The sequence below is a fragment of the Dama dama genome, chromosome 3 (assembly GCF_033118175.1).
Source record: "Dama dama isolate Ldn47 chromosome 3, ASM3311817v1, whole genome shotgun sequence".
Lineage (NCBI taxonomy): Eukaryota > Metazoa > Chordata > Mammalia > Artiodactyla > Cervidae > Dama > Dama dama.
Window position 1 is genome coordinate 29968804 of NC_083683.1, and position 21610 is coordinate 29990413.

The 21610-nt window shown below is 37.3% G+C and overlaps 1 protein-coding gene across 3 annotated transcripts in view; it reads left to right on the forward strand.

The window, feature by feature from the left end:
* The window catches only part of TMTC2 (transmembrane O-mannosyltransferase targeting cadherins 2), a 393432-nt gene that overhangs the window by 193516 nt on the left and 178306 nt on the right, over positions 1-21610 (forward strand). For all 3 annotated transcript variants that reach the window (XM_061125343.1, XM_061125360.1, XM_061125351.1), the window contains exon 3: positions 4387-5215. In XM_061125343.1, coding sequence (XP_060981326.1) covers positions 4387-5215 — 829 coding nt within the window. The remainder of the gene's footprint in view (positions 1-4386; positions 5216-21610) is intronic.

Consider the following 21610-nt stretch of genomic DNA (forward strand, 5'->3'; position numbering starts at 1 on the left):
CATTACTCACATCTTTGTTTTGTAGTTGACTGTATTGATATTTTCTTCCATCATAATTGACTAGAATCATTTTATCATATCTTAATTCTTAATTATTTATTTTTATAATACTTTATTAAAATTTAATATAATGATACTTTTATTAAAATTAATGAATAAGATAGTTTGCCTTATGACATTTCTATAGGAATCAAAATTATATAATCATTAAGGCTAACTTATGATTATATAATTATAATCAGAATCATGTGAACATTAAGGCTAATTTATGCTGAAGTTGAAGCTCCATTACTTTGGTCATGTGATGCGAACGCCTGACTCATTTGAAGAGACTCTGATGCTGGGAAATATTAAAGACAGAAGGAGAAGGGGACGATGAAGGATGAGATGGTTAGAGGCATCGCTGACTCAATGGACATGAGTTTGAGAAAGCTCTGGGAGTTGGTGATGGACAGGGAAATGGCAAGCTGCAGTCCATGGGCTCGAAAAGTGTAGGACATGACTGAGTGAACTGAATTGAAGACTAACTTATTCTGGAGTTTCATGACCAGCAAAGAAACCTGATTACATTTCTCTGCCCATGTAATTCTCTTACTCCCTTACTTTTCTTGCCTGACTATAGCTGTTTTTGTAATGCCTTCTTCCTCCCCCTCATTCTCTCTGCTTACCCCCACCAGAATATACTGTAGTAGAATGGCCCTAGTTACATTTAGAGCACTTGGTTAATACTCAGTTACAAAATGGACTTTTGGTACAAATTCAAAGTTGAATTGTTTTCCCAGATGTGTCTTCTTTATGATAACTTGGTACCTTGCCTCATTTGTCTTTGCCAAATAATATGTTTCTCCTTTGTGTAATCTAAGTATACTCAATTATGTGATTGATCTAACAAAGTATTACAACTTTTATGGTTTTGTGGGTTTTCTCCCTTAAAATCAAGAAGTTTTAGAACTTTTACTGGATGGAATTTTAAAGGAGCAAAGGAATAGTTTGTAGAAGTTATCCTTAGATAAAAGTGTGTCTTCAAACATTGGATTTTGCTAGGACAGACCTGAAATGGAAAGATTGGTGGCTAATCAACACATTACTCCCCCATCATTAAAAATTCTATATAGCATTACATAAATTAATTTTGAGCAGGAATCTGCCACAAATGTTTTAACGCTTGTTAGACAGTTAATTTTAGGCAGTTAATTCTGTGAATTTAGCATTAATGTGTATGTATGTTAGTCGCTCAGTCATGTCTGATTCTTTGCGACCCCATAGACTGTAGTCCACCAGACTCCTCTACCATGGCATTTCCCAAACAAGAATACTGGAGTGGGTTGCCATTTTTTTCTCTATGGGATCTTCCCCACCCAAGGATTGAACCTGGGTCTCCTGCATTGTAGACAGATTCTTTACCGACTGAGCCACCAGAGAATGATCTGACATTAATGAAAAATTTCTGTTTTGGGGAGTTTGAGTTTGAGGTACCTAACGTATCTTTGACTGTGCCCAGTAGGAAGTTGGGTAAATGACTATGAAGATGAAGAAAAGTTAAGATGATGTCATTAGTATTTAATAAAAATTGGTAATATCATGATCCTTGTTGACATAGGTTCAGAGTAGAGATGGAGCAGATGATCCTGGATGAGTTCTGTGGCTTCTAGCAAGTAGAGCTGGGGTGAATGAAAGACAGTCAGAGGAGGAGAGTTCAGTGATGGTTGCATCATATGATAAGACACTGTTTTCATAGAACTTGTACATGCTCAAAATACATTGCTTTGTGGACTAGGATTTTTTATTTTTTGGGGAGGGATGTAATTGACATTTAACATTGAATTAGTTTTATGTATACTACATGATGATCTGATATATGTATATACTGCAAAATGAATACCACAGTAAATTTAGCTAACATCCATCACCACAAACACACAGATTTCTGTTTTTTCTTTGTGATAACAACATTTAAGATGTATTTTCTTAGCAACTTTCAAATATGCAGGACAGTGTTTTTAACTACCATCCCCATGCTATATATTACATCTCCAGAACTTATTTATCTTGTAACTGGACATTTTTTTTTTACCTTTTGACTGTCTTTACCCCTTCACCCATTTTGGCTGTCCTCTCAACCCCTGCTTCTGGCAATCCCAGTCTGTTTTTATCTACAAGTTCAGTTTTGTTTTGTTTTGTTTTTTTAAATATTCCACCTACTAGTGAGATCATACAGTGTTTGTTCTTCTCTGTCTGACTTATTTCATGTAGCATAATACCTTCAGGGTCTCTTGTTGCTGTTGACAGAACTTATATTTTAATGGTTGAGTAATACTCCATTGTACATATATAGCACATTTGCTTTATCCATTCATTCACTGATGGACACTTAGGTTGTTTCTATGTCTTGGCTGTTGTAAATAATGTTGCAGTAAATAGTGATTATGGGTGTGTAGGTATCTTTTCTAGATAGAGATTTCATTTTCTTTGGACAGATGTCCGGAAGTGGAATTACTGAATCATACGGTAGTTCTATTTTTAATTTTTTGAGAGGCCTCTGTACTGTTTTCTGTAGTGGCTGCACCACTTTGCATTCCCGTCAAAAGTGCAGAAGTGTTCCTTGTTCTTCACTTTCTCACCAACACTTTCTATCTCATTGTGATTTTGATTTGCATTTCCGTGAGGATAAGTGATATTGAACACCTTCTCATGTACCTGTTGGTCATCTCTATATCTTCCCTGGAAAAATGTCTGTTCAGATCTTCTGTCCATTTTTAAAAGACTGTTTTTTTCTCTTAAGTTATGTGAGTTCTATATATATTTTGTATATTAAAAATATACATGACCAGATACATGACTTGCGAATATTATCTCACATTTTTAGTGGTTTGCCTTTTTATTTTGTTTGATGGTTTCCTTTGCTGTGCAGAAGCTTTTAAATTTGATGTAGTTCCACTTGTTTATTTTTGCTTTTGTTACCTTTTACAGGTTGTTTTTTAAGCTAAATATTTGGCATATCCTTTGTATGGTTCCAGGCACCTTTCTGAATGTCTTTGAGGAAGACAGTTTTATATAGTGACAGAAAGTGTGCACGCATTCTGTGCAATCTTTGTAAGAGAAAACATGAGCAGTGAAGCATTCCAGTTGGGAAATGGTGTCAGTTCTTCTCCCTTTCCCACTGCCTCTTCGGAACTTAAATTTAGTGAATTTAACTAAATTCTTATTTGGGTTGAAAGAGTTTGCCAGAAATTACTTATTAACAGTGATGCCCTTTGGCCTTCCTCCCTCAGTTTTGTCTTTATATTAAAGCCATTTTACTTTTAAAAAGTTATCATTGACACAAAAATTTTTAGGATTCATGAGGAGTCTTATTAGATGTTTATTATCACTGATGTCATTGAGAGCACAAGATAGCAGATGAAAGCCCGCTTTATAAATTCTGCAAAGAGATCAAGATAGTTAAACAGGGACTGGCATAGACATACCACAGTTTCCCTTATTATCTGAAAGTATTTGTTCCTGTGAAACCTTTTGTAAGCTGAAATAGCATACAGCAAGTAAGCTATATTACCTTAGGAAACATCTTGGTAGCAGATCTACAAAATAAATGGAGACAAAGTGCAGATGGTCACTGAAACAGTTTAAAGCCGTGACAGCTTGATGTAGTTCCTGGGGAAAAAGCTTGGTGATCCCACTCTCACTGTTTGTAACTGCCTCTGTAGATGGCTCCCTGCAAAAACAAATGCTGAACCTGTTTTCACTTTTCACCTTTTTTTTGGTAAAAGTGAAAATCCTCTTTGCATTTTTGTTGTTGTTGCAAATGAGAATAGGTACTAATTTAGGTCTTTTGTAAAAGCAAAGTGGCATTAAGTGAACATTTGAAAAGTGGGGTATACCTATAGCTAAATTCTCTTTTTCCTTTGAGCCATGCAGAATCCTGTCAACTCCAAGTTTTTTGACATGCCTGCTTTTTGTTTTCCCCAGAATCTAAACTATAAAATGAAAAAAGACATTTATTAGATGTCTACTATATTCCGTATACAGTGCTGAGTACTTTATATTGTGGTCTCATTTTGACTTAATACCAGTTTTGGGAGGAAAATATTTTCAACCCATTTTATAGAGGTCAAGAAATTGAAGCTCTGGTTACTGGTATTCAGCAAGAAACAAGAGGAAAAGATAACTCATGAAAAGTTGTGTACAGAATTAGATTCCATAGTCAATTTTGTTAAGCTTAGAGGAGCCGTAAGCATGTTTAAAGGAGATAGAAACAAAGTCATGTGTTTGAAACCTAATACTCTGTTTTTAGTTGTCCATTTAAAGATACTTTTCATTTTTAAATGATCTGTTCCTGTGCGGTATTGATGATGATCTTAATTTTTTCCCTCTTTCTTTTGGTTTCAGAGGAAGAACTTGTCTCTTTTTCTCAGCATTAGTTTGTTAACTTTCTGGGGAACCTCCCTTTTGGGTGCCCGTTTATACTGGATGGGAAACAAACCACCAAGCTTTTCCAACTCTGACAACCCAGCTGCTGATTCGGACAGCCTCCTGGCTCGCACGCTCACCTTCTTCTACTTGCCAACCAAGAACCTTTGGCTGTTGCTATGCCCAGATACCCTCAGTTTTGATTGGTCAATGGATGCCGTGCCTCTGCTCAAAACAATTTCTGACTGGAGAAACTTGCACACTGTGGCCTTCTATACTGGACTCCTCCTCCTCGCCTACTATGGTTTGAAGAGCCCAAGCCTAGGAAGAGAATGCAACGGGAAATCTGTAACAAATGGCAAGCAGAATGCAAATGGACATAGCTGCCATTCAGAGGTGGAGTACGGGAACTCAGAGATTAAACCCAGCTTTGCATCCAAAGTAGAAAATGGCATTAGAAACAATGCATCGCAGAGAACACAGCTTCCTTCTACGGAGAACATAGTTGTTCTGTCTTTATCTTTGTTAATAATACCCTTTGTTCCTGCCACGAACCTGTTTTTCTATGTCGGCTTTGTAATTGCAGAGCGAGTATTGTATATTCCTAGTATGGGCTTTTGCCTCCTCATTACAGTGGGTGCCAGAGCCCTTTATGTCAAAGTCCAAAAGAGATTTCTCAAGAGCTTGATTTTTTATGCTACAGCTGCATTAATTGTTTTCTATGGACTCAAGACGGCAATCAGGAACGGAGACTGGCAGAATGAGGAAATGCTGTATAGGTCAGGGATAAAAGTAAACCCAGCTAAAGGTAATATTTTATTTTATGCTTTTACCTGGATGGTTTACTCTTTCTGCCTTTTTATATCTTTCCTTCTTGCTTTTTAACAGTGTTAAGAAAGAAGAGGTTCTTGTAATACTTACTTTAACATTTTCTTTTTTTTTTTTTGAGATGAGCAATGTGACCATTTTAGAGACTTCCATTGTTCCATATTTGGAATAGGAACGTGTTTTCCTAAGTTCCTGACTATACTTGTCCAGAGAAGTTAGAGCTCCTATTGTCTAAAAATATTGACTGTTGTCAGAATTTAGAAAAATGCTTGATTTCCACGTTTTAAAATAGTGATATGGACATCATGTCTTTTCATCATGTTATAAAAGTCAGATTATCTCACTTAAATACAGCTTAGCTCTTCTGTTTTCCAAGCATCGCCTGAGGAAATACCACAAGGCTTACATTGACATTTTTAAAAGATTTGGAGATGAGGCTACCTCTGAATCCTGGCATCGTGTCTGTAGGTGTCAGTGTGTGCGTGTGTAAGCATTGAGTCATCCTTAGCTTTGCAGAAGCTAAATTATCTGGATGTTGCCAAGCAGTTTGCACATTCTCATTTGGAAGTAAGTCCTTAAGTCGCTTAAGGAAATACACTTTTTACTGTTCAATGAGAAGATTGAGCATATTTTTCATGATTGCTTTTGACTTAGAAAATTATTTTAGCAAATCTCAAAATCTATTGCTAGAGTAGAAAGTAGCCTTTAAAGTATAAATGAATAATCAAAAGCTGTTAATTCAGTGATTTATCTGGTTTAGGCAAGGAAATGATGACAGAAGCTAGAGAGCAGTTGAATGAAAATAAGTGTACATTTTAAGTACAAAAATATATCATAGTAAATAATGCCAAAGTCTTGTTCTTCATAAGCTATTTTTTTTTTGTGATTTATCCTTTAAATTATGGCAGCTTACATAGCATTTGAACTGGGCTTTTTCTACTTTTTCCAACACATTTCTGTACCAGTATTCAAATACTGAATGTGTGAGACTGTTCCTAATGAATGGAATGGCTTGCTGATACATATCAGGATATTTATCCAAATATCTAGATGCCCCACAAACAACTGTGGCATTCCTATCTGATTACCAATTTAGAGTTCTTGAACAACTACTCATTTCTTTAAGACAAGGGACTGATTGTTGGTACATAAAATGTTTAATAGATTGCAGAGACTTTAACGGGAACAGAAACATTAAAATTGAGCTGATACATAGCATAGAATTCTTCAGTTCTCATGGAAAAATCTTTACCTGTGGCTTTTTACATAGTGAGCACTGCACAGTTTATTGAATGTCTGCACCTGAATCTTGCTATAAAAATTGTTGAATGAGTTCTTACAGAATGCTTTTCGGCTAGTTTTTCTTCACTGGTACATGAGAATATATAAAACATGGCTAGGTTGCCAGTTTATTCTCCTGTTGTTTAAAAGAGATACACGGTAAGGAATTAAAAGAAAACCCCAACATATTTCATCACAGGGTTGTTTTAAGGATTTATTAAAAGTATCAGTTAAGTTTCAGTTTAAGCTACTGTAACAAAGAGGCAGGATAGCAGTGGCTGAAAGAAGATAGAATCGTTGTTGTTTCGTGACGGTCTAAGCCTGTGTAGTACAGAGCTGATAAGATGGCGCCGTGGGTCTTCTGGATCCGTGCTCCTTTGCTTTTGTTCCCTTGCCATCTCAGTAGGGCCACCCTGTCCAAGTGGCCCAAGATGGCTCAGTGTCACTTCAGCACTTCAGCTAACAGGAAGAGGGAGAGAAGGGACAAATGGTGGGTGTTCCCATTCTCTTAAGAGTGTATCACAGAAATTGCCATCCCATGCTCGCTCACTACGAGGAAGGCTGGGAGATATTATCTCTATTCTGGGACTCCAAGCACCCTGCCACACTCTATTGCTCTTGAAGAAGGGTAGGGCTGATCCTGAGATGCTGCTAAAAGTAGCAGTCTCTGTCCCCGGGTAGGTGAAAAAATTCCCGAATATTTTTCAGCATTAGCTACTATACTGTTGACAGTTATGATTTCGACTTTGTTGAAATTTTTTTTTTGAAATTATTTTGGTGACATAGTTAAAAAGATTGGTCATTTCTTCATCCATCTGTTCACTCAGTAAAACAGTTATCAAGCATGTCTGATGTATTTTTGTGTCTCTTACTACTTAAGAAGTGTTATAGTATTTAGGTACTTCAAATATTATTAGTTAAATGGCTGTAAATCCTCTGAGACATCAAAAAGGGAATTCCTGAACAACCCCCCTCCCAACCTGTACTCCAGCCAGGTGCTTTCCCATCTCAGTTGATAGTAACTCCATTTTCTCAAAAGCTTTGCCCAGCATCAGGAGTTATCTATATCTCCTCTTTTTATTTTCTACCCTATATCCATTTCATCAGCAAATCCCCTTTGTTCTGTCTTCAAAAATATATCCAGAACTTGACCATGTATTACCATCTCCACTGCTACCATCATGGCCCAAGTCACCACCATCTTTTGTCAGATTATTATTAGAAGTCCGTAGCGGAATCTCCCTGCTTCCATTTTCTTGCCTTTTAGCGTGCTTTTGTGAGAGTCAGACGTGATGTTACCAGGTTTTAATAATAGGGATTTAGGTAAAAAAGGCTTAGTGTGAGTTTTTTAATGTTAATCTGACGCTGAGTTGGGTTTGAATTTAATGTTTGCTGTAGATGGAGGCATTGTATTTCCCCGGTTTCCTTTTCTCTTCTAAGGTCTTTGGGCTTTAGCCCAAACTCTTTCTCCTGTAAATTAACCATTTTTATACTGGAGCCCAGCAGGTGTGTTGGTTAAATGTCGGAGAAGGGCTGTGTCCTCTTTTTTGGTGATGAAATCTTAGTGTCTCTAGGTTGTCACCTGTATGAGAGTTTCTTAACTTTCCTTCTCTCTCCTTGTTGGGACAGGAAAGCCAGAGGGGATGAGAGGGAGAGGAGTGCGTGCCCCCCACAGCCTTGGGAAACAGCTGTGGTAAAGCTGCTTCCCTGGAGGGGAGACCTTTGTTTTGAAGGAGGATCATTTCATAAAAGTTCTTTTTGTCGTCCTCCGCAGAGCCAGGAAGGCCTGTTTCTTGGCTTTTCTGTGCAAGAACCTGGGAGTCCCTGGGCCCTGGAACTAAAACCCACAAAAGAGTAGATGCTAGATACCTCTAAGACTAGGCAGAAGTGTCTTACTTCTGAAGTAAGGTTCTTACTCTGACTTAAGCTTCACCACATTCAGCCTTCAGCAGCTCTGCTCAGAATTGCCAGTTACTTACTCCTGTCAGTCTCTCCTCCAGGTAATCTCATCTCTTTGCAATTGGATTTCCCTTGAGTTTGCCGTTTGTTTAGCACATTTTTGTAAGAATGAGAGTGAGGAGTTCCAAGCCTTTTACTTTTCTGAGTTGAACCCCTGCTTCCTTCTTCCGCCCTTTCATCAGAGCCCTGATGACTCTTTTGAGAGCTAAGCTGGACTGTGGTGGTCACTGCTTCCAAGGCTCCCCTGACACCCATCTCTCCAAACGCAGAGCACGTGGGCAGAGACGGGACACCGCATTCTCCCAGCCTTGCCTTCGCTGGCTTCACTCCAGCCCTGCTGGCCCACATGTTGTGCCGTCTCTACGCCAGGGAAACCCTGGCCTCAGAGCATTGGCACTTGTTGCTGCTTTTTCTTGAAACGCGTTTCCTGGGGTAGTCTCACCTCCGTCTCCCTCAACTCCTTTAGGTCTCCGGTGCAACGGTGCATTATCAGTAAGGTGCTTGATGTCAAATCGCCTGCTCTTTCTAAAACTGCAGCCACCCTCCTGCTTCTGCTTTGTCTAGCATTCCCTGTCCTCTGTCCATACTTTGTTTTCCCCATGACATTTAGGACCATTTGACAGCCTATATTTTCCTTATTTCTGTGTTTATTGTTTGAATGTGTTGTCACTGTACAGTATAATGCATGACCCAAGAAGACAAGGAGTTTTGTGTTTTTTTTTAATGCTATGTATGTAGCTACTGGGGCAGTGCCTGGAAGAGAGAAGGTCTTTTTGAGTGAATACACTGATGAATAAATGTTAGTCATAATCCTCCTCCTTAAAAAACTTATAGAACTTATTTAGAGATAAGATGTACACTTATTAAAGGAAGTGAAAGTGTAAAATATGTTGTTGATGTACCACATACTTGTTACCAAGTCCAGGCTCGCTCTGCTCACCACACGACAGGCCAATAAATCCATGAGAGGAAGTGTTGAGGCAAGGAAGAGACTTTAATCAGGGAGCCAGCTGACCTAGAAGATGGCAGGCTCGCACCTCACAATAATCATCTTGTCAGGGCCTGGTAGCCAGGTTCTCTCATAGATCAGAGATGGAGGGGAGGTGAGGAAACAAAGTAAAAAGACTGTCAGTCCTTGAGCATGTCCTTCACAGGTGGTTGGCTCAGCTTATCTCCCTGAGGCAGGCCATTATGTATGTTTATAATAACAAAAAAAGGGTTGAAGTCATAGAAGCAGATCTAGTGTAAATTTAAAATTAACCCTTCGTTATTCCATACTAAAGCATGTTTCATAATAGTTCAGTTAAGTTCAGTTGCTCAGTCGTGTCCGACTCTTTGCGACCCCATGAATCACATCACGCCAGGCCACCATGTCCATCACCAACTCCCGGAGTTTACTCAAACTCATGCCCATTGAGTCGGTGATGCCATCCAGCCATCCCATCCTCTGTCGTCCCCTTCTCCTCCTGCCCCCAATCCCTCCCAGCATCAGGGTCTCTTCCAATGAGTCAACTCTTATAAGAGGGATAGAATTGGCAGTGGAGTTAGTTTTGGATTCCTTGAGTCCCTTCTGTGACATATGCTTCCATTTTGATACAAGGCAAAGTTTCTAAAATCCAGGTTCCTGATTTTTTTCTAACATGCTAATAAATATTCTGGCTACAATGACTTCCTTAGCAATTACGAGACTGGTAGTCATCTTCTTTAAGATAGTGTTTTCTTAGTCTGTGATGTTATTTGAGCCTAGCCAAAGATTAGAAATGCTTTAAAGCCAGTCTTATGTAACTGTGTTTGAGATTACAGTTATTTCATTGAGTTAGTTTTTTTTTTTTCTCCTTTGAAAGCCTTTGCAAATTTTGGAGTACTTCAGTCTACTATTACTTTAACAAAATATGATTTTAAGCCTCATGAAGCATTATACATGAAAGCTGCTGCCTTCAGTAATGGGTCATACAGACAGCTGCCAGTCATTAACTGACTGGATGCAAATGATGATGATGGGTAGAGCCTGTCATAGTGAGTGTGTTGCTAATTTATGGTTTAAATCTGGATAGTAGAGAAATGATAGCTGATTTGGACTATGTAAACCAGAAGTCCTCTCTCATTATGTGGTTGATAATGTCAGGAAAATACTAGACATAGTTGATTGCTGTAGTTTGCTCATTTACAATGACTCTGCATTTTTATGCTTAGGAAGGAGGAAATTTTCTTTGACTGCTTTAATGAGCAAGATCATTATTTAATGAGCAAGTCAATATATTTATATTATTTAAATATAGTAATATTAAAAGTTTTTTTTAGTGTGTGTTTAAAACACTGTGTTTTATATACTATATTGATACATATTTGCTTGACAAAAGCATTTCATTACAAAGTGGTTAAATGTATGATCACTTTTCTTTCTTGGCCTCTGGCCTTATCTAAATCCCCATGTGTCTTTGGCTCTTAGAGAATTTGGCACCATTGATTTCTGCTACTAGGGCTTTCAAGGCACACTACCCAATTTTGACTATCTTTCTCTCATTTCCATAGCTGTCTCACGTATGGGTTTGCCTCCTCTTAAAATTGATTCATTCTGCAAGGTTCTATCCAAAGTGTGCCTTCATTTTCCTTTCTGTATAGAGTCCAGAACGCTACTTGGGATATATTAGTATGGAGTCAATAAATGTGTCATTGAATTTCCAAGTTACTTTCCCCATGAATGTAGGACTTCTCCACCTCGGTGATTTGTCTGCATCTCAAACTCATCACTGGTTTTCCCTAAACCACCTATTTGCTGACTTCCTTATTAATTATGGTCATAAGCAGAGACTAACAAAGTTATTACAGATAAACAGATCAGTGAGCTCATATACATAAAAAACAATGATAATGATAGCGTATGGGCAGCATATTTACTGTGCTAAAAGGCATTTACATTTTTTCAAGTTATAAATTAAAAATCAAATCATCTCTTTAGAATGGTTTGTTTACTAACTCTATAGCAATTTGCTTTACAAAACATATGATTGTGATTTTTTTGTTTAAAAACAATTTCTGAAAATATTTAGAATTAATGAAGCAGGGTTCATCCAAGGAAAATTTAACATGATAACATTTATTTTAATGCTCTTTTCTAACATAAATATGTAAAATTATATAAAATGACCACATATTTGAAATTATAAAGGTGATTATTCACACATCCTATATTTCCTATATTCAACCCCTCCTTATGCAAATAACAAATATTGTCCATTTAGATATAGAAAAACAGAAATTAAATAGTTGTTTCAGCTGTGCAACATTTGACAGTTTTTCTTTTTTCCTAGATTTCTGTGAAATTGATACTTCTATGTCAGCTTCATATGGTTGCAGATTTCAAGAAACAAGTATGTGGAAGGAATATCATGTAGGAAAAAGTTCATAATTTAAGTGAAATCTAAACCACTAAGTCATGTGAAACTTGACTAATTCATTGTGGATTTTATGGTCTAAGTTTTTGATTACCTCTAATTGACTGTCTTCTTTAACTGTGGTATGTTGCAATTAACCAGCTAACTTTGAGATTGTGTAATAAATCTTACTATATTTCTTAGATAATTTGTCAAGTTACAATACTTCTGAGGTAAAATGAAACAATTTCAGAGAAAAATAAAATTTAGCAGTTAGGTCAAGAAGGAAAACCAGTATAATATTTTATAAGACTGACTGTCTTGAGTTAAAAAGCTATAAAATACAAATTTTCATTTTTGACAGAGAGATGTGGTAGGAAAGAGCTAGCAAAAAGTTCCCTAAAAGGCTGATTGAGAGAAAAACAATACAAAGTGGAATAAGGATTCCATAGGGTAAAGAAATTCTGTGTTTCTTCTTCTTCAGCTGTTTTTAAGTGATGTAGGATTCTGTTATTTTTTGTTCAGCAATCATGATACAATTATTGTACTAATCAAAAATCACAATAGTAGAAGATGTTTATCAGTTTTCACAATCAATAGCCAGACAAAAAATAAAAGATGATTAAAATTGCTAGCCATAATGGGAACATGATTACATAGCAATATAAAATACTTACATACAACTTGAAGAGTTAAGTAGTGTGATGTGGTAAGTGGTAGTGCATGCATGCACATGTTTTCATCTCCCCAACCAGTCATGTCTTTTGGCTCATGCATTTAATCCATTTACATTTAAGGTAATTATCGATATGTATCATCCTATTACCATTTTCTTAATTGTTTTGGGTTTATTTTGTGTAGATCTTTTCCTTCTCTTGTGTTTCCTGCTTAGAGAAGTTCCTTTAGTGTTTGTTGTAAAGCTGGCTTGGTAATGCTGAATTCTCTTTAACTTTTGCTTGTCTGTAAAAGTTCTGATTTCTTCATCAAATCTGAATGAGAATTTTGCTGTTAGGAGTATTCTTGGTTGTAGTTTCTTCTCTTTTATCACTTTAAATATGTCATGCCATTCCCTTCTGACTTGTAGAGTTTTTGTTGAGAAATCAGCTGATAACCTTATGGGAGATCCCTTGTATGTTCTTTGTCATCTTCCCCTTTTGCTTTTAATATTTATCTTTTTCTTTAATTTTTGTCAGTTTGATTATTATGTGTTTCAGTGTATTCTTGCCAGGGACTCTCTGTGCTTCTTGGACTTGGTTGACTATTTCCTTTCCCATGTTAGAAATGTTTTTGGCTATTATCTCTTCCAAGTATTTTTTCAGGTCCTTTCTCTCCCTCTTCTCCTTCTGGGACCACGATAATGTGAATGTTGGTGTGTTTAATGTTGTCTTGGAGGTCTGTTAGGGTGTCTTCATTTGTTTTTTCTTCTGTGTTCTGTGGCAGTGATTTCCACCATTCCATTCTCCAGGTCTTTTATCCATTCTTCTGCCTCATTTATTCTTCTCTTGATTCCTTCTAGTGTATTTATTCACCTCTTTTTGTTATTGTTTAGTTCTTTTGCATGTGTGTATGCTTACTTGCTCAGTCATATCCAATTCTTTGCGACCCCATGCAATGTAGCCCACCATGGAGAGTTCCTGTCTTGATGGAATTCTGCAGGCAAGAATACTGGAGTGGGTTGCCATTTCCTTCTCCAGGGCATCTTCCTGACCCCAGGGATCAAAGCTGGGTGTCCTGCATTGCGGACAAGTTCTTTACCATCTAAGCTACCAGGGAAGCTTAGCTCTTCTAGGTCTTGGTATACATTTCTTGAATCTGCTCCATTGTTTTCCTGAGATCCTGGATCATCTTCACTATCATTATTCTGAATTCTTTTTCTGGAAGGTTCACTATCTCCACTTCATTTTTTCCCCCTCTGGGGCTTTTATCTTGTCCTTTCATCTGAGACATAGCTTTCTGCTTTTTCATTGTGATGTATGTGATGTTTGTTCTAGCCACTGTGAGACTGTGCTTCTCCTTGCTTCTTCTGTCTGCTCTCTGATGGAGGGACTGAGAGACTTGTGCGCCCTTCGCAGTGGGAGGGACTATGGTGGGATAAACTAGGCCTTGCCCTAGAGGGCAGGGCTGTGCTTAGTAAAGCTTTAATCCAGTTATCTCCTTATGATTGGGGTTGAGCTCCTCCCTGTTAGTTGTTTAGCCTGAAGTGACCCAGACCTGGGGTCTATGGGGTCCATGGTAGGGTTAGTGGCAACCTCTAAGAGGACTTATGCTATGGGACCCCTTCCAGGACTGCTGCTGCCAGCTCCCCAATTGTCTGGCAAGCCTGCTGACCCATGCCTCCATGAGAGGCCCTCCAATTCTAGCAGGTAGTTTGGTTCAGTCTTCTGTGGGGTCACTGCCCTTTTCTCCTCAGTGTTGGTGCATGTGAGATTTTGTTTGTGCCCTTCAAGGATGGAGTCTGTTTCTCCCAGTCCCTTTGTTGGATCCCCAAGCTGGGAAGCCTGATATGGGGCTCAGAACCTTCACCAGTGGGAGAACTTCTTTCATGTTATTGTTCTCCAGTTTGTGGATCACCCACCTGGCAGGTATGGGATTTGATTTTATTGTGATTGCGCCCCTCCTATCATCTTGTTATGGCTTCTTCTTTGTCTTTGGACATAGGGTATCTCTTTTTGGTGGGTTCCAGTGTCCTCATGTCAATGATTGTTCAACAGATGGTAGCAATTCTGGTGCTCTCACAGGAGGAGATGAGCACACATTCTTCTACTCTTCCATCTTGAACTGGAAATCCTGTGTTTCTTCTTCTTAATTTGTCTCTTCTGAGTAGAAAAAAGAAATACAAGGGGGTTGACAAGGATGAAATGAAAATGTCTCATTGAAATGAAAATCTCAACCAAAGGAGAGATAAAAAGGAGGATATTTAAAAAATAAATATCCTAAATTGTTAAGGCACCTTTTAAACATTTGATTCTTGAGTAAGTTAACTGTGGTTTCTTATTGACATGGAGTAAGTCACAGTAGTTCAAACGCATATGGTTTCCTCTAAGAACAGAGTAGCACGTAAATCTTTTCTTTGGTTCCAGTTCTAATGCCTGCAAGTACAGTTTTTCAGGAAAGAAAAAAAAAAAAAAGACAACACAACAGATTCAGTAAAAATGGTCCTATTGTGTATAACAATAAAGTAGGTGACACATCACTGTGTCTTTGGGATTACCATAACAAAACTTACAGAATCTTTATGGGTGTTTGAAAGCTTTTAACCCTAAAATTAGTGTTGTCTTAGATTGAATATTTTTACTAGTGGTTATATTTCAAAGAAACAAACTCACATATAATTAAAATAAGTATGAAGTTATATTATTCTGATTTCTATATTAGTTTTTGTATTTCATTCTTAAAATGTTCGAGCATTTCTTTGCTTCTCTTTTGTTAAACACATATGAAATATTTCTTTCATTGAGAAAGATATCCACAAACCTTATATTTGAACTACTTAAAGGATACCACTATAAAACAAATAACACATTTCGCAGATTGAGAAAAGGCTATTACTAGAATCCTTGATGACCCTCCTATCCATCTTCTTATTTCAGTTTTGTTGCTTTCACTTGTGTTCTCTCATTTTATGCTAGAGCCTCCATTACAATGTCAAACAGAAGTGATGACAGCAGATTTTTATTTCATTCTTTTCTAAGAAAGAATGTTTTAAATATTTCACCATTAATTATGTGCATTTTATGTTTTTCAGTAGACAGCTTTTATCAGAGTTTTTCCTCTTATTTCTAGTCTAAGTTTTCTTTCTGTGAATTAATATTGATAATAATAGGCATTTTCCCCACTTTATTTATGTTAATGAATTATATTAATAGATTTTCTAATGTTGAACTTGGCTTTGCATTCTTGGAATATGCCTAAGAATTACTAATTGTGTATTATCCAATTTATATTCTGAATTTTTCACCCATGTTCCTGAGTGAGACCAGTGCTTCTCTTCCCAAGGCTTGAGTTTGTGTGGCTTCTCTTATCTAACATCTCTTTAGAAGCCAATTAAATCCCAAGCCCTGATTCCTCTTAGTTCTGCAAATTTACACAGGGTGAATGCCATCTTCAGAATCTATTAACCTTCTGGACTCATGCTTTTGAACAGAGTTTCCAGGTTTGAGGATTCCCCTTACTGTCCCATCAATTAATACCAAGTAGTGGTAGTGAAAGTTACTTAGCCGTGTCTGACTCTTTGTGACTCCATGGACTATACAGTCCATGGAATTCTCCAGGCCAGAATACCGGAGTGGGTAGCCGTTCCCTTCTCCAGGAGATCTTCCCAACCCAGGGATCGAACCCAGGTCTCCCACATTGCAGGCAGATTCTTTACCAGCAGAGCCACAAAGGAAGCCTATCAATTAATACATTCATTAACAAATATTATATTTCCTATCTAGCATTTTTTCAGTTCAGTTCAGTCACTCAGTCATGCCTGACTCTGACCCCATGGACTGCGTCATGCCAGGTTTCCCTGTCCACCACCAGCTCCCGGACATTGCCCAAACTTATCTCTTGTGTTGGTGATGCCATCCAACTTCTCATCCTCTGTCATCCCCATCTCCTCTTTTCTTCAGTCTTTCCTGGCATCAGGGTCTTTTCCAATGAGTCAGCTCTTCACATCAGGTGGCCAAAGTATTGGAGCTTCACCTTCAGCATCAATCCTTTCAGTGAATATTCAGGACTGATTTCCTTTAGGATTGACTGGTTTGATCTCCTTGCTGTCCAGGGAACTCTCAAGAGTCTTCTTCAACCCCACAGTTCAAAAGTGTCAGTTCTTCGAGGCTCAGTTCAAAGAGCTGATGTGAGCTAACTCTCACATCCATACATGGCTCCTGGGAAAACCATTGCTTTGAAGAGACAGACCTTTGTTGGCACAATAGTGTCTCTGCTTTTTAATATGCTGCCTAGGTTGGTCTAGCTTTTCTTCCAAGGAATAAGTGTCTGTTAGTTTCATGGCTGCAGTCACCATCTGCAGTGATTTTCTAGCCCAAGAAAATAAAGTCTGTCACTATTTCCATTGTTTCCCCATCTATTTGCCATGAAGTGATGGGACCAGATTCCGTGATCCTAGTTTTTGAATATTGAGTTTATTCCAGCTTTTCCACTGTCCTCTTTCACTTTTATCAAGAGGCTGCTTAATTCCTCTTTGCTTTCCTGCCATAAGGGTGGTGTCATCTGAATACCTGAGGTAATTGATATTTCTCTTGGCAATCTTGATTCCAGCTTGTGCTTCATCCAGTCCTGCATTTTGCATGATATACTTTGCATAGAAGTTGAATAAGCAGGGTGACAATGTACTGTCTTGATGTATTGCTTTCCCAATTTTGAACCAGTCTGTTGTTCCATGTCTGGTTCTAACTGTTGCTTCTTGACCTGCATACATATTTCTCAAGAGGTGTGTCAGGTGGTCTGGTATTCCCATCTCTTTAATAATTTTCCACTGTTTGCTGTGATCCACACAATCAAAGGCTTTGGAGTAGTCAATGAAGCAGAAGTAGATGTTTTTTTCGAATTCTCTTACTTTTTCTATGATCCAGTGGGTATTGGCAGTTTGATCTCTGGTTCCTCTGCCTTTTCTAAATTCAGCTTGAACACTGGAAGTTCTTGGTTCATGTATTGTTCAAGCCTAGCTTGGAGAATTTTTAGCATTACTTTGCTAGCATGTGAGATGAGTGCAATGGTGCACTAGTTTGAACATTCTTTTGCATTGCTTTTCTTTGGGATTGCATTTTTATGTGTTCTATATAAAGAGAGAATCTCTGGACAGAGTTTTACCACACTAACAGAAAGAGAAATGCCTAAGAAATATCCATAAATATGGCGTCTTATTAAGGGATAGTTTAGCTATGTTAGAAATTATATTTGAGAATAGAATTAAGACATGGCTAATATTTTTGAAATTTTACGTTCTCCTTCAACAAAAGAGAACAAAATTGCTAAAGTAAAAAAATATATTAGAGCAGTGTTTTAGGCAAAATCAAATTTCAGGTATTTGAGTCTTATTAAACACAAAAGGCTAAAGAGCGAAAATATATTCATTTTCTGCTGTAATATAGTTACAGATACTGTCACAGATATAGCAGATTTTCTAAAAACTAAAACTTTTTAGTTTTATCCTTATTAATCATGCACACCTGTACTTGTGCCCATGGAAGTAAAGGAAAATTCCAGTTAAGTCTTAAGGGATTATGGAAAACTCTGAGATGTTCAAATCATATAATTATTGAAAAAAACTTGGATTTAGGAGACTTTATATATATAAATCAATGGGAAAACAGTGTGAGCCCTTCTTTATGCATAGGAGTGTTAAATTAGAAATCTCTCCTCTTTTTAGTCTTGCATATGAGTATTAATTTAAAAATCTGAATATTACTATCTAGTGGATCTCGTAGAAAATACACATAGGTGCTTACTAAAAAATAAGAACCAAACACTAAGTTTTTATTTAAAAATGCTAATATTGTTTTCCAAGTAAGACACTACAGTCCAACTTAATTAAATAGTAGAAATAAACGAACACAAACAAAACCTTTCTGGAGGGCAGAACTATATTAGGGCCTTTGTTGAGTCTTGTATTTAGGTGTCTAAATCTTAATAATACTAGCTGCCACTCTGAACATTTATTCAGCCACTTTAAATAGCATAATTCAATTCCTTCATGTAAAACATCATGGGATATTATTTTAAAATACCAGGGTTAATATTTTTCCCTAGGAGTAATGTAGGCATACATTTTAATTAGGAGAACTTTCTAGGAATTTTAAGTTTAGGAAGAAGGAACTGGATTAGATATTTAATACAACAGATGAGTGTCAAATTTTGACTCGAACAGAGAACTGAGGTGTCAAGGAACTTTTCTTGGTAAGTGCAGTTCTTTCCCTGGATGGTGGAAGAAACTTAGTCTTAGAGTATGTGGGGCTCTGTGCTTCACAGCTGGGAGTTTGTTTAATAAAGAAATGTAATAAACATTTCTTCTTCTCTTTCTCTCTTCTTTTTCCTTGTGAAAAAAATAAATTTCTCAAAATATATATCGCATGGCTACCAGGAGGGACCAGGAGATCGGAGATATTTTGAGATAATATTTGGTTTTAGTTTATCACTTGGCTTATTCTCTGTGAGTTTTTACAAATAAGCTTTGGTTGTTTGCAATACTGGTATAGAATACATCATGTCTCTACTTAGTCTGTTTTCATATAATCTGAATATTTTCCAAGGATGGCTTCAAGTCATTTTCACTCTAGTGGTTAAAACTGAATGCTGTTGTCTGTATTCATGTGAGTGTTGAAAACAATTTTCAAGTAGAGATAAGTTTCTGGCTTTACATAAAGAAAACATGAGCATATTAATTAGTGATACCATACAGATCTGTGTTGTGCCTTTTCCTTATCTCCAGCCACAATATATTTAAAATTACTTCTGCTGTTGAAATTCTATTATTAGGAAGCAATGGCACAAGATTTAAAAAATCTCTTTTGCTCTTACAGTTTAGGACAATGATTTTGAGAAAGGTTTTTTTTTTTTTTTGGTAGATAATACGGTCAGTAAGTTACTTTTTGTGCCATATCTTTGGGTTTTGTGGTGCGATTCTAAAACCAGGAGGCTTAAGTGATACTTTGGTCAGAGGTCTGCCATGTTCTGATTGTGGCTTTTCCAAATGGAGCCTAGAGTAGATATTTACTTTTGAGGCTTTTAAGTAGGAGTTTAGACTTAAAGAACTATACCCTAACCCAGTCCTGATGACTACCTAGGAAAATGCTGCTTCTTTATGGATCTTAATCAACCTGGCATGTAAATTCTCTGAATGTCAGCACCATTTAGGAGGCATTATATGGGTTTATGCCTCTAAAAACACATATCTAGTCATAATTTCTAGTTGGTAATATTTATTAAAACTAATATGTATCCAGTAGATGTTTTTTGTGTAAAAGAGACTTTAATGGGCACTGAAAATTCCCTGTTTGAGCTTCAGGGAAACGGCCCAGCCCTTCTCTTTCTCATGGTGCTCAACTGATGTGATAATGTCACCTGACTGCCTTCACTCTTCTGGTTCTTCCTGTTTAATTTTCCCCTCTGTGTAGTAGCTTCCTTTCGCTGTTTGGAAGTAGAACTTTCTGAGTTGTATGCTTAAGGCTGTAAAATGAATAGCATCATCCTTTATATCAATATCATGTTTTTCAAGTAATGCAAAAATGCCTCATACAAGTACTAGCTGCATAGCCTTTGAAGAGCCCTTATCTGTTTGCCCTATAGCAGCAAAAAAGGCAAAGAAAATTAACCTCCCTCTTTTTTTTCTGTTGTTCGTAGTAGCTGAAAATATACATTAAAATGATAGTTGCCAAAGTTTTGTGCATATAGTAAAGGTAATTGACATTTTTAGAAATTTATTTTATTTAACAGCTAATTTTATTTTATTAGCATTCAAGGATATTTTTCTACTCACATAAATATTTCATTCTTCATGTTTGTGCTTTTACTGAACATTTCTTACTTTTAAAATGCCCTTTTCTCTATTACTAACTCTACTTTTTCCATGTTTAGCACTACCTGCTGAGTTAAAAACTGTCAAAAATTAATGTGTTGAAGTTAATTAAGGTTCTAACATGGTGTCGTGATGTACTGTATTTGATATATACTGTATTTTATCTTAGGAACAGCTATTTTAAAATAAAATGTAATCTTTATGGTTTTTTTTTTTTTTTCTTCTTAAAACTGGCTTTGTGGACTTCCTTGGCAGTCCAATGGTTAGGACATTGCACTTCCACTACAGGAGGCATGGGCTGGATCCCTGGTTAGGGAACATGCCAAAAAAATTTTTTTTAAATAATATTCTCAAAAGAAAATCACAAAAAACTGGCCTCGGGAGAATTTAATGTTGCTTTGAATTTTGCTTTTCTTGGCCTTGATTTGTTTGGCCGTGAAATTCTCAATAGCATGACCAAGGTTGTATCTACCTGGTTATGTTTTTTATGGATGATGATCTACTAATGATATATTATTCCTGTTCCATAGAAATGTACTTTGTAGAGTTACACATCTATTATCTTATTTAATTACCTCAGTGATGCTGGAGTTTAACTTGGGCAAGGATTGTTACACCTGTTTTACTGGTGAGCAACTGAGAGGCAGAATGCTTAGGGAGAAAAGGCGTGGTAGGTTGGTCAGATTTGCAGTAAGGTGGATAGGGTGGTCTTGGTGGTTCAGTCCTTAACCAGTCTCCTCTGGTCCTTGGACTCTCCCAGGCAACAGTACTGGAGTGGGTTGCCATTTCCTCTTCCAGGGGATCTTCCTGACCCAGACGGGGATCAAACTTGGGTCTCCTGCTTGCAGGCGATCTCCTGCATTGCAGGCGGATTCTTTACCAACTGAGCCACTGGAAGTCAGGACATGAGGAGCTGTTATCCTCGTCTTCACAGTGTTGTTACAACCTCTCTGAGCTTCTCAGTGGCTGATCTGTATAGCAAGTACAGCAATAGCACTGTGTGGGACCATGTGTGCATAGCACCCCTCACCCAGAGTTTGGCCCATATTACATATTTACTTACTATTGCTGATAAGAAATGGAAGAGTCTACTAATTTACTTCAGTGTACCAAGATCTAACTGGTAACAGAAATAGAACTAAAAACTTAGGTTTGGGATCTTTTTGGTTTATGTTTCCGCATCAAATTTCCTTTTAGTGACACATATTTGGAAACTAACCTGGGGCTATTAAATGGCAGAGAC